Below are 12,863 nucleotides of genomic sequence, written 5' to 3'. Positions count from 1 at the left end.
CCCATATGGACAAAAATATTTATAGCAGCTCCTTTGGGGATGGCAAAGAAATAGAAACTGAGGGAAAATCCCATAAACTGGGTAACAACTGAGCAAATTATAAATGAATATCATTGTGCTATAAGAAATGCTGAAGATCTTTTTTAGAAAAAAATTGAAAATTTTAAATGAATTAATATAAAGTGAAATGACCAGAAGTGAGAAAACAATAAACACAGTAACAACATTGTAAAGACAACTATGGACGATTTGGTAAACTGAGCATAACAATGCTCCCTCAGAACTCCAAAGGAAGCTTTCCACCTATAGATAGAACACAGTTGGAATGCAGATTGAAGCATATTTTTTCCTTTTCTATTCCAGAACATGGCTAATGAAGATATATGTTTTGCATGAACTCATATAGATATTGACTATCATGTTTGTTACCATCTAAATAGGGGATGGTGGAGAAGACAATTTGTAATTGAAAATAAAAATAATTTCAAAAAAGAAAAAATAATGATTCTTTTATGATGTAGAAAATGCTTTAAGTTTGAGGGGACAAAAATAAGATAGAGGAGACTATGCTGTTAGGTAGAGTAGAAATCTCCTCTACTTTTGCATATCCTGATATGTGTCGTCTTCCTCCATTAAAAAATTAAGCCCTGGGGGCAGCTGGGTGTCTCAGTGGGTTGAGGGCCAACCTCAGAGATGGGAGGTCCTGGGTTTAGATATGGTCTCAGATGCTTCCTAGCTGTGTGACCCTGGGCAAGTCACTTAACTACCATTGCCTAACACTTTCTGCTCTTCTACCTTACACAGTATTGATTCTAAGATGGAAGGTAACGATTTAAAAAAATTTTAATAAAAAATTAAGCCCTTGGCAACAGGGAGAACCATGCTTGCTTATATTTGTATCCCCAGTGTTTCATATAGTGCCTGGGACATAACAATAATAATAAATTATGTGCATATATACATTTTAATACTTAATGTTTAATAAATTATGTGTATATATAAATTCTATCTACATAAAAGCTAACTGTATTCTATCTCTATATGTCTACCTACTTCTGTTCTTGCTATATCTTCACAGCAAATATTCCTTGCTAACAGCTAATTGGGATCAATTTGGTTAAGTGAAACTCTGGTGTTAATTATTAGTGGCTAACAGTGTGGGGGAACGCTAGAGATCGGCAGCTCAATTTTGATAAGTTTATTTATTGATCAGGAGCTGTTATAAATATTTAGAATGAAACTATAACTGATTGCTCTGATTTTGTAGTAGGACATAGTCCCAGTTATTCATAGATTCAATAATTGCATTAATTTTAATATTTAGGATTGATTTATAAGATAGTTATTTAGGTATATATTATCATATAAGAAAGTACAGTTATCCCTTCCACATTGCCAGGGTTAGGGGAATGCCACTCCTGCAATCTGGAAAATCTGTGTAAAAACTTCTTGGCTTTGCCTTCATACCAGACAAGAAGTCTGAATTTTTTCTTTTTCCTTTATGGAGCGTTTACAGTACCTTATTCTAAATCTTGGGTTCAGTATGTATTTCTGAGTTTCTAAACTTTTTCTGTGTCATCTGCTAGCCTTCCCATGTGTCATTGTCTTCTGCCAAACTCCAAAAACATTTATAGTCATTAATTTCTTATGTCCACCCAATATATATCAAAACTTTGATAGAGAAAGTTGCAATGTGGAAAGGATAACTAATCATATTAATTATATAGGTATAAGAATGTATGTCAGAATGGCTATTTTACTCTATAGCTATCTTCAAGAGGCCAACTACAACTGCAAGAAACCTATGTAAATTAGGAAGAAATTTGTACCAACTAAGATTTCAAGTTTATTTGAGATCTCCTTAGTTTCTTGCAATTTTAAACTGATAATGCAGTCACTAGCTTTGGACATAAACAAGTGACTTTGTTCCTCTTTTTTTGCCTGTAAAAATCTGTTGTGTTAACAAATGAAGTCTCAGACCAAACCAGGTATGTCTGAAGACCCACTTACTTTGTATGACTTGCAAACAAGTCAACGTACTCAGAAGATTTGTTCTTTTAGTCTTTTTTTCTTTTTTAATCCAATGATATTAAAGAAAGCCAGTCCCTGGCCCCTATGGGTGCACCTGAGAGAATGTGGCTAGCCTCATTTTAGAAGAGTGAGTCCAGGATCTTTGTGTATCATAAAGTGCACCACACCACCAGCCACTCCAACCTCAGCTTCCAGATTACTCTGGGTACCCCAAAATGGGAGGGAGGATGGAGGAGAGGGAAGATGCCCAATTCTGACTCATGGATCAAGAACACAGTTAACTCAATTATCCATCCTCTAACTGGAACCATCTGTTCAGGTGACAGGAAGAAGAATGCGGGACCTCTTCTGCACCTGTTCTGGGCTCAGAGCCAACTCCATCAGAACCATGGAGCTAATTCACCTGTGGAACTGAGTCAACCATAAATGGAGGTACCTGGGTCTATTCCGTAGCTTCATACTTGTGCCAGTGGCCTGCCACTGTGTCTACATGTGTGAAGTTTCAGGAGGGCAACTGAACTATTTTGAGACCCTTCATTTATCTTCTTGACTACAGAAAAGTCTCTAACCTCAAAGCAAACATTAGACATAAGCTGATTAAATTTCCTTCCAGTTCAAAGCCAGTTTTTGAACAAACCAACTCCTCCCCTTCCAGTAATGTTTGTATGTTATGGCTCAGTGCTCTTTGTGCTGATTCCAAATCCTATAGGCCAAAATGCTATCTTTCTAAAGCACCTGAAGGCTCATTATGGCTGGGCTGTCATCTTTTCCTTGCTTCACTACTAGATTTTGGACTAGATCTGTTTCTTCATACTCCCAGACAATTAACCTTTGGTGAATTGACACTTGTGAGGAGTTGAGTATCAAATGACTTAAGACATAGAGTTTATCCAACTTCAGGGAAGTGTAAGATAATATTTGAACAATAATGCAATTCCACCAAACATATTAAGTAAAGTGAGAGGCAGAATTCATAGTGGTAACAGGATATTGGACTAGGAGTCCAGAGGACTTGGTTCACATACCACCTCAGGTATTGCTGAACATTCATTCACCTTTATGAACTTCAATTTCCATACCTGTAAAATGGGGAGAACAATAGCAACTACTACACCTAGCCATTCAGAAGGAGCAGCCTGGTCTAATTTGAGTTTTTTCTTCTTGTTCTATCTACCTTCTGGTAGATGTGCCTATGGGCAGCCACAGACCTCAAAGTCAGCTAGCTGGATGATGGGAGAGAAATCAAAGAGACTTGGGTAGTTTACAAATGTGATCTCACTCCTGAAACTCGGGCTCAACAGACTCTTAAATCTACTAGATGGGATGGGTAGAGAAAAATAGAAACCATTACTTCATTTCTAGATCCTTCCTCAGTTTGTATGAATTTTAGCTTGGTTTCTACCCAAAGTGCCCTCCAAGGAGACAAGCAATGGTTTCCTTTCTTCCTTTTGTTTGGGGCCCAAAGTGGGGATGAGGTTGTTTCCTGAGCAGATAGGAGAGGTTCCTTCCTTACACATAAATTAAAGACAGGGAAGATCAAGGAGCAGAGTCCTCCACAAGCATAGTTTCCCCTTACATACATGTATTAAGGACCTATTGATAGGCAAGCCCAACAGTCCTGGGAGTAAGTATTCTCTCCCCAAACCATCATGCCTACTTCCTGCCCAGTCCTGCTAAGCCACCTTCCAGGAGGGTAGCTCTTATGGAGATGTGGACTGGCCACTGCCACAGTTACTAAAGACCCCAACTATTCTCAGTGCCAAAGACCTCGATACCATCAAATAGTTGAACATCAGAAATAAATATGGCTTTATAGATGGAAATGACGCTAAGGAAGACACAATACCATCTGCTCTGTTGCCCTACCATCCCTTGACTTGCCATTGATTTGCAGTCACTGAAGGTTGAGCCCTCCTATATATATTTTCTCACCCACAGGAACAGTGAACTTCTTGAAAACTGAGTGTTTTCCATTCATTCATTCACACTGTGTTCAGAGAGCACTGGGAAAGGGCTGAAGATGCCAAGTTTAGGTCTGGTCTGGCCCTTCACATTAATTCAATAGGGAGATAAGACTGGTGCTCAAGGGTGCTCAATTCCCAAAGGGCGCATGGATATAAATGCAAAAGGTACTCTGGCCCATACTCCTCATTTCGGAGGCTGTACTGACCTTATAGATTTGGAAGGGACCTCAAAGGGTATTCAACCCTTTTTTTAACAGATGAGAATATTGGAACTAAATGATTTGCCAAGGTCTCACTGGGAGTAAATGTCAGAAGCAGGATTTGAACCAGCATCCTTGAACCCCAGAGCCAACACACTTCCTAATTAATATACAATGTTCATTTTGGGGACGAGGAAAGAGATATTAAGATAAGAGTTGAGTGAGATTAGAACAGTGTCTCAATGAAGCGCCCTTTCGAGCACACTCGATGAGACATGTATACAAGAGGCGGATGAAGAACCAAGTACCGCCCTAGGTCTAAGAGGCTGTTCCCGACCGGGGTCACCAGGGCAGGCTCTCTGGAAAAGTAGCAACTGGATTAGACTTCAAAGAATGGGAAAGAATTCAGTGAGGTGTAGGGCACCTCTTCGGGTGGAAAGGTGGAAGGGGAGGGAACGCCGGGAGTAAAGAAGACGAGGCAGGCATGAACAGCTCCCCTGCCGCCTGGGAGGGCGGGCCGGGGAAAGAGAAGGGAGGCGGGAGGAGGTACGAAGCTGGGCCCTGCTGGGCGGGGCTAGCCAAGCCAGGAGCGCGCCAGCCCTCAGGTGAGGTTGGGTGAGCGCAGCGCAGCCGGGCAGTGGGGGCGCCGCCGCCAGCCTTGGGCTCCGCGGGCAGCGGCTGAGGACTGAGAGAAGAGTGGGCAGCGAGCCCCCCTGCCCCGCGGATGAGGAAGAGGGCGAGCCGGAGCCATGTGCGGCCGGAGCCACGGCGGAGCGGCGTTGGCGCTGCTGCCGCTGCTGGTGGGGCTGCTGCCACTGGGCGCGGTAGCGCAGGTCGGGCGCAATTCGGGTGCAGGTGAGTGCGGGCGCCGCTCCCGAGCAGGCCGTGGAGGAACCTAGAGTTGAGTTGGGAGTGGGGGAACTACGGGCCGATTGGAACTGGAGCACGGCTGGAGAGAGGCGGCCCCCGGGGCTCCCCGCATACCTGGCCTCCAGGTGGAGACTCTTCTACCCGCGCTGGCCCCCTGCACCTCTCTACTGAAAGGGGCCAGGTCCTGCTCCCCTTCCTTCTGTCCCCCACCTAGGCTAAGGAGTTACCAACTCCTCCCTAACTCGGGCAAGTGTTAAACCCGCCCCGCCTCGTCCCAAGGTGGGAGCCGCTGGAAGTGTTTCTCTAGTAACTCAGGAAGAGGAGAAAGCAAAGTGTGAGTCGTGAGCGTAGAAGGAAAGGTTGGAGAGGTCCGTGGGGCAGAAGGGCATTTGACTAGTGAGTGACAGAGTGGGTTGGGCTGGGCCGGCTTCCTAATTCCTCCTTTGTCCTAGGGCTCTTTGTTACCCCTTAGGACCAGAAGAATGGTGAAGGGGAAATGGCCCTTTGTTACCCCCAAGGACCAGAAGAATGTTGAAGGGGAAATGATTTAAGAGGAGCATAGATTGTGAGCTGGAAGACACAGGTCTTCTAGTCCCACCCCCTTCTTAGAAGAAGAAACCAAAGTCCAGAGAGGTTAGCTGACTTAGCCACAGTCACACAAATCAATGAGAAAACAGGGCTTGAACCCAGGGTCCCCGAATCCAAATCCAGAGCAACCTCCACTTAAACCTTGACAGTTTTAAGGTTTGCCACGGGTTCCACCCCAGCTTTTCACTCTTGTCTCACCCCACCCTCCTCCTTTGGAAATATGCCTTTGGCAAATCAAATAGAAAATGAAAGCAACTTCCCCAAGTAGAAGTAAGGGTGTAATTTCCAAGTCTTTACTGATAATTGCACCTACTGTCAGCCTGCTAAGGCTGGACTCTCTATGCACCCCATTGCTCATGGTTCTGGTTTTATTTTACTCTTCATAAAAGAGGCTGGGAGGGGGAGCACTCCCATTAGGATTTAAATTAGGATTAAACTAAAATAGATTTTTAAAAAATTCAGGAGGGCCATTCCAGCATCACGCCCTCACTAGCAGCTTTGGGAGCATCGACAATCTAGCTAGTGATCACAGGCAAGTGATTTCTGACAGATCGTGGTTTTTTGGGAAGGGAAAGACAGAGACAGATAGAGACAGAGAGACAGACACACACACACACAGAACAGAGAGAGAAGAGGAAAGAGAGATAGAAAATATTTTGGTTTTAAGTGTATTAATAAAGTAGTTTTACTTCTGACCCTGCTGTCTGCATGAAGCAAGCTGCCTTAGATGGTGAATACTACTTCCTGCCCCATTAGCCTTTTGCTATGATTTCATCCCTTATCATGGAGGATGTGTAATCTTTCAGTAAACTGAGAAACTAGGTCAGGTGTGCACAACCAGGGTAAATACTTGCCATCCAATGAAGTCTTGGTTAAATGGTTAAACTGATAATTAAATGCAATTGATTAAATAGATAACTTTTCTCATTCTTTTCTGCTATATTACTGAATGTTATATTAGTATATAACATTCAGAAGATAAGGCAGCTTTGTGGTGGAGAGAGGAGACCTGGACTTGAGATCTGGCTCCCCCATTCACTAATTATATGGCTGGACAAGTCACAGCCTCTGTGAGCCATAGTGTCTTCATCCTAAAAATGGAGCTGATGATCCCTTTATGAGCTTCTCCATAGGATTGTTGGAAGAATTGAATTAAATGATGAATGTAAAGCACTTTAGTGCTACATAACTCAATCCAATGACATTTACAAACCCCCCACCATTGGCAAAGCTTCAGATACTTTGTCAGTATTATAAAAACTTAAATAGAAAAGGGCTTCTAAGCCACACATAAAGATCCCTGCAAGTGCATTTTGACTTAGAAAACCACATATTAACATTACCTGTGTTTTATTATACTTTTATTTATTTTGTTAAATATTTCCAAATTACATTCTAATCTGCTTCCTGCTGCACTAAGGAAGCCCGTGTGTTTGGCACGTCTGCTTTAAATCACTATATTAAACAGGAATTCTTATCTTTCTTAGTGAATCACAGATACTAAAAAAAAGTTCATTAGTTGAATAAATAATCTTAGCAACTCAGATCAGAGTTGTTATAGAAAAGCTAAGGTCAGGGAGGGGGTGCATTTCTTAGTTATTTCTTCTAATTTTCTCCATTTCCCCTAAGGTTTCAATCAGTATTCTTAGGATATTGGGATCCATTCTATACCAACAAGAATTTATTAAGTGTCTACTATGTATAGAGTGGAATGTCACCGGGTCATAGTGAATAGAAAGAGTTGACTCCAGAGTCAAGAAGAGATGAATTCAAACAACCTTGAGTAAACCATCTACAATCCCTCAGTGTCCCAGAAGAGAAGGTATCAGCTTGCATCGCTCGGAGAATTCCTCACTTGAAACTTCCTAAACTAGGGACATAACAGGTGCTACACCAAGCTACACCAAAAAAGAAATGTTTGAGGCACTGTAGGCACAAATACAAAATGGGGGGGAAATGGTTCTTGCCCTCAAAGAACTTTCAATAATTCTATAGGAAGAGGATACATGTAAATCAATTGGGATCCTTTTAGGATCATATTTTAGTTCAATAGATATTAAGCAGGCATTTTGTTAAAGGCTCTGTCCTGGATACTGAAGATAAAAAGACCAGACAAACAAATAAACAGAAATCCATAATCCCCTGCCATCAAAAAAAGCTCAGGGTACCTACTGAGGGTACAACACGTAAAAAGAGAAGTCAATACTAGAATAATTGAGGAAGGCCAGAGAACTGACAAATAGGAACAGAGGGAAAAGTTCCTTCGAGGAGGGAGCCTGAGCTGGAAATATGAGAAAAGCATGTATTCCATGCACTGGAATATGCAAAAGCTTAATTAGTGGTAGGAAATGGAGCTCATGTAGTCCAGTCTTTAGACAGATGAGGAAACTGAAGTCCAGAGAATTGAGGTTACTGACTCAGTCAAAGAGCTGATAAAGCATAGGAAAATTAGTATGTATTCCAGACATGGATGTGCTGGTCAATGTTTCACTACTACCAGGGGTTGGAAGAGGGGAAATATATTCAGAACACTCTTTTAAGATTAATATGCATTATTAACACCTTTTGAGGACTAGAAAGATAGCAAAATAATAAATCAAACCTTGATTTGTGGCATTTGTGGATAAATGCTCACACTGAAAATTTAACAATTGGTTCACCTGAATGGTTCAAGCTGGTTCCGGTACACCTGATCCCAGGCAAGGGGAATAACCTACATAAGGAAACAGTATCCATTGAGTGTTACTTGGGTATTTATTGCCCTTTGATGCACCTTTGCTTAAATAATCAGTCCATCTCCAGCTTTGAGAGGCCACTCTTGGCTTTCTTCTGTGATCATTTCCAGTCAGAGTCCAGGTTGTTTTCATTTAGGAAGTAGATGCTATATTTCTTTTTCTTTCCTGAGGTTCACAAGAAAGTGACTAATATCAAGACAGAGTGGGGCGATTATCCCGTCACCCAGTGGCCATTCTGATTCAGCAGAGCTTGTGGTTTAAAATTAAAGTGAAAAAAAAAAGAACAGAATTCCAGAGATCCCTCAGATGTCCTTCCCTAACTTGGCACAAGCAGTGTCTTTGTTTTGACATGCCTGTACTCGTGTTGGATGGGATGGAACGTGGGGCTTGTGGCCAGGAGCTGCTGCTAGATTTATCAAACATGTTACTGCTTGGTACTGGCTATGCTGGAAAGAATCGAATACAGATAGATGCAGAAGATGAGAGGATCTGAGAATACCGGAGAGCTCAGAGTGGTGCCTGTGATTGAAGTCAGTGATAATTATCAAGAAACAGAGGCAGAGGTGGTGGTACTTGGGAGTTCCCACCCCTTAACAGAAGATAGGAGTAGCTGAGCATTCTGCCTTAATGATGAAGAACTGTTTCTACCCATCAATTAAAATTCTGGTTTATAAAAATTACACTTACAATCAAATTATTTTAAATAGTTTTACCCAGCCTTGTAATTAGCCCTTCACCGGCTTCCCCAGATGGAAAATAGCTTATTCTAGCAAATAGCAAATAGGAGAAAGATGGTCATTTCTCTCTTTTTGCCTTCCCACTCACTGGATCTGGACAGTGCTTCTGAAATACAGCTCGATTTGCCTTCTCTGGATCATGAAGTAAAAGCTGGGAGAGGTTTTAAATAGCATTGAGCCCAACTTCTTTATTTTACCGATAAGGAACTGAGGCTCAGAAAGGTTAAACAAGGGTGTGCAATAAATAGCAGGGCTGAAATTTGAACCCAGGTCTTCCGACTCCAAATCTAGCATTCTTTCTGCATAAAGAAGAGTAGTCTGAATAAAAGTGAAAACAATTTCAGGCTTGTAAAATAGGCTTTCTGGAGAAATTTATTCAATGTAGGTTAAAAGCATTGAATACAGGACTTGAAAGGAGAATATTATTTATAGTTCAGAACCCTGTTGTTCAGTCATTTCAGCCATGTCTGACTCTTCGTGACCCCATTTGGGGTTTTCTTGACAAAGATACTGCAGTGGTCTGCTATTTCCTTCTCCAGATCATTTTACAGATGAGGAAATTGAGGCAAACAGGGTTAAGTGACTCATTCAGGGTCACACAGCTAGTAAGTGTCTGAGGCCAAATTTGAACTGAGGAAGATGAGTCAAAAATCACCTTGAATAGATTTACCTTAAATAGGTTTGAACATATATGTAAATGTTTACATATTGACTCTCATAGAATATAAAGTCCTTGAGGAAAAGGGCTTTTTCATGTTTGTCTTATCCCTAAAGCCTCCCATACTGCCTGACAGATTGTTAGTGTTTAATAAATGCTTATTGACTAATTGATGAAGGAAAAGTAAATCCTAAATATAGGAACTGCACCTCCCATGAAACTATTTAGCTGTTTGCCTGATCTGAGTTCAATAGAGGTCTACAGTGACTGCTATTACACAATAATAATAGCTATCATTTATGGAGAAGTATAAAGTTTGCAAAGCACTTTACATATATTATCTCAGTTGAGAGGTGTGAGCTACCCATTGTGCAGATGGCAAAACAGAGGCAGGCAAGGGTTAAGTGACTTGCTCAAAATCATAGAGCTAATAAGGGGCAGGGGCAGGATTCAAACTCAAGTCTCCCAGACTCCAAGTCCACTGCACTATCCATTGTGCCAGCTAGCTACCTCTATACATTCCTTGAGGGCCAAGTTCTGTTCATGTTTTTGCCCGTGTCCTCAGTACCTAGTACTGTACCTTTAGATACTCTAAGTAAGTACTTAATGAATTCATGCTTAATTGACTTATTGGTTCAGTTGGCTACTACATGAGCAAGAACCAGGTCAAGGATTCAGTTACCATCAATGCCAGTTGATTTCACCATGCTTATACCTTAGAAGGTACTCTAACTAGCCAGCTTTCTTAAAGACCTTTGTCACTTGTTAGAAGGGGCCACGTGAGAAAGGATAGATGAATGGGCACAAATCCATCATCCATTCTGGGACAATTCAAGTGTGGGCTTAATGATGGCAGGTCAGCAGCAACATCTTCATATGAAGGATAGCGAGCGATTAATAATGACGACAGCTACAACTGCAAGGCCCTGCGTGGTCCAGCATGTTTTATAAGATAATCCATTTGAAAATGGAAGGAACTCTATGAATCCTTTAGAGGAGGAAGCATTTGGTAGATATGGAGACTCCAGGTTAGAGAGGTTATGTCGCTTACCCAAGGTCACCCAGATAATGGAAGGACCACAACTTAAATCCTGGTTCTCTGACTTACATTCCAGTTTTCTTTCCACTGACCCATGGCTATCCCCATGTGTCATGGGGCTCCACCCTAGCTTTATTCCCTTTCTCTTCAAGTAATTTCAACTCAGTGTCCCTGAATCAATTGTTTTCTCTAGAAAATGTAACTGATATTATGATGGAAATCAATGGCAAAACAGTTGATTTTTCAGAAATTTATGTAGTGGCCAGACATTTCAGGACATTTTATTACCTAAATTTTGTGCCTTTTTTTTCTAAAGGAGAGTTCATTCTGGGTAAAATCACACACACACACACACACACACACACACACACACACACACACAAATCAAGTCTTGTTTCTTTTACATGATGGAGATGGACTGTATTCTTGGGATGTACTCTGCTTTCCGCTCAGTAAAAATCCAGCTGAGAAACTTGATCATGAAATTGTGGTGGTCTATGAAACGTCTCACTTTAGAAGGTTCAATCCCTCAAATATTTAAGTGAAATGAAATTGGATCTCTCTTGGACAGATTATATGGCTGAATAGTCAGCACAAGCGGTGTGATTTTTAAGTCTGAAATGAAATTCGAAGCTAGGAGATTCTGATTTTCTACTTTCCATCCCTACTGAAGCACTAATACAGAGAACCCCTTTAGGATGCCAGAGTTTGTAAACCACCCTGGGAGGGAAAATTCCACTGCAGTGCAGCTTAACAGGCCCTTTCTGCTCTTCTGTCATGACATTTGGCCATCTGGGTTATCACAGAGCCTTTGGGGCCAATAAGGAAGTTTTCACAACAGACACTGTATATCCCCTCCTTCAGAACTGAGTACAAATGGAGAACATCCATGCCTGGGTGACACCAGGATCTTCTTAATGTCACGTTGTGGTCTGGAGATGGAACACCAGTCTGTAACCTCAGCAAAGCCTATTTTTAACCAGACACTCAGCAAAAAACAGTAGATTTATGGAAGGAGCCTTAAACCTTTGGAAAACTCTTAATGCCTTAGAGGTCCAGCTATTTTGATGATGATTATTGATATTTATGCTGCTAAGAACCCACAAATGGAAATGGTATTTGGACTAAGGAAAATAGATTTGGAGAAATGTTACTGTTATGCTCTCCTGACGATCTCACTAAGTCTTTTTTTTAATCCTTACCTTCTGTCTCAGAATCAATACTGTATATTGGTTCCAAGGTAGAAGAGTGGTAAGGGCTGGGTGCAATGGAGTCAAGTGACTTGTCCATGGTCTCATAGATAGAAAGTGTCTAATGCCAGATTTGAACCTTGGACCCTCCATCTATAGACCTGGCTCTCAATTTACTGAGCCACCTAACTACCCCCAGGAAGACTCTTTGGAATTGACTCCTGTGGGTGTTCCAGTTTATATACTTGTAGCTTGCTTTTTCAGCAATTCTTTATATGTTGTTGATTTGTTGTTCCTTTCACGTCCTCTCAGATCTCTCAGACTTGGATATCCTCCAGAACTCTGCCTATGTCCCCCTTGTCTTCTCTATACACCTTCTCTCTTGGTCAATATGACCTCCCACGTTTTCACTTGCCATCTTGGTATAGATGACTACCAGACCTTTATTTCCAACCATAGTCTTTCTTCTGAGCCATAGTTTCAAATCCCCAACTGTCTGTTGGATATCTCTATCTGGATATTCTGCAGGTATCTCCAACATGCCCATAATGGAACTCATCAGGTCTTTCTGACACTCAGTCTCCTAATCCATGCCATTTCTCCCACTGAACAGAGTAAATGCTTAAAAAATACTTGGGATAAGACAGCTCTGCAAGTAACATATTGACTTTATTATACATATTTTTAAAACAAACTTCACATAATTATCTTTTTCTTGCCTACTTTGTCTACAGACATGTTCTCCATTTGGAGGTATTGGTTATATTCAGATGGAGAAGGAAATGGCAAACCACCATAGTGTCTTTGCCAAGAAAACCCCAAATGGGGTCATGAAGTGTTAGGCACAACTG

At 41.5% G+C, this 12,863-nt stretch overlaps 1 protein-coding gene across 2 annotated transcripts in view; it reads left to right on the top strand.

Moving 5' to 3' along the window:
* The first annotated feature begins 4,752 nt into the window (after positions 1–4,752).
* Positions 4,753–12,863, top strand: part of CDCP1 (CUB domain containing protein 1) — a 74,007-nt gene continuing 65,896 nt past the window's right edge. For both annotated transcript variants that reach the window (XM_007505063.3, XM_056800227.1), the window contains exon 1: positions 4,753–5,050. In XM_007505063.3, coding sequence (XP_007505125.1) covers positions 4,945–5,050 — 106 coding nt within the window. In that variant the 5' untranslated portion in view covers positions 4,753–4,944. The remainder of the gene's footprint in view (positions 5,051–12,863) is intronic.

This window comes from Monodelphis domestica, chromosome 5 (genome assembly GCF_027887165.1).
Source record: "Monodelphis domestica isolate mMonDom1 chromosome 5, mMonDom1.pri, whole genome shotgun sequence".
Lineage (NCBI taxonomy): Eukaryota > Metazoa > Chordata > Mammalia > Didelphimorphia > Didelphidae > Monodelphis > Monodelphis domestica.
Note: the sequence above shows the minus strand (reverse complement) of the source record. Positions and strands in the feature narration are given on the sequence as shown.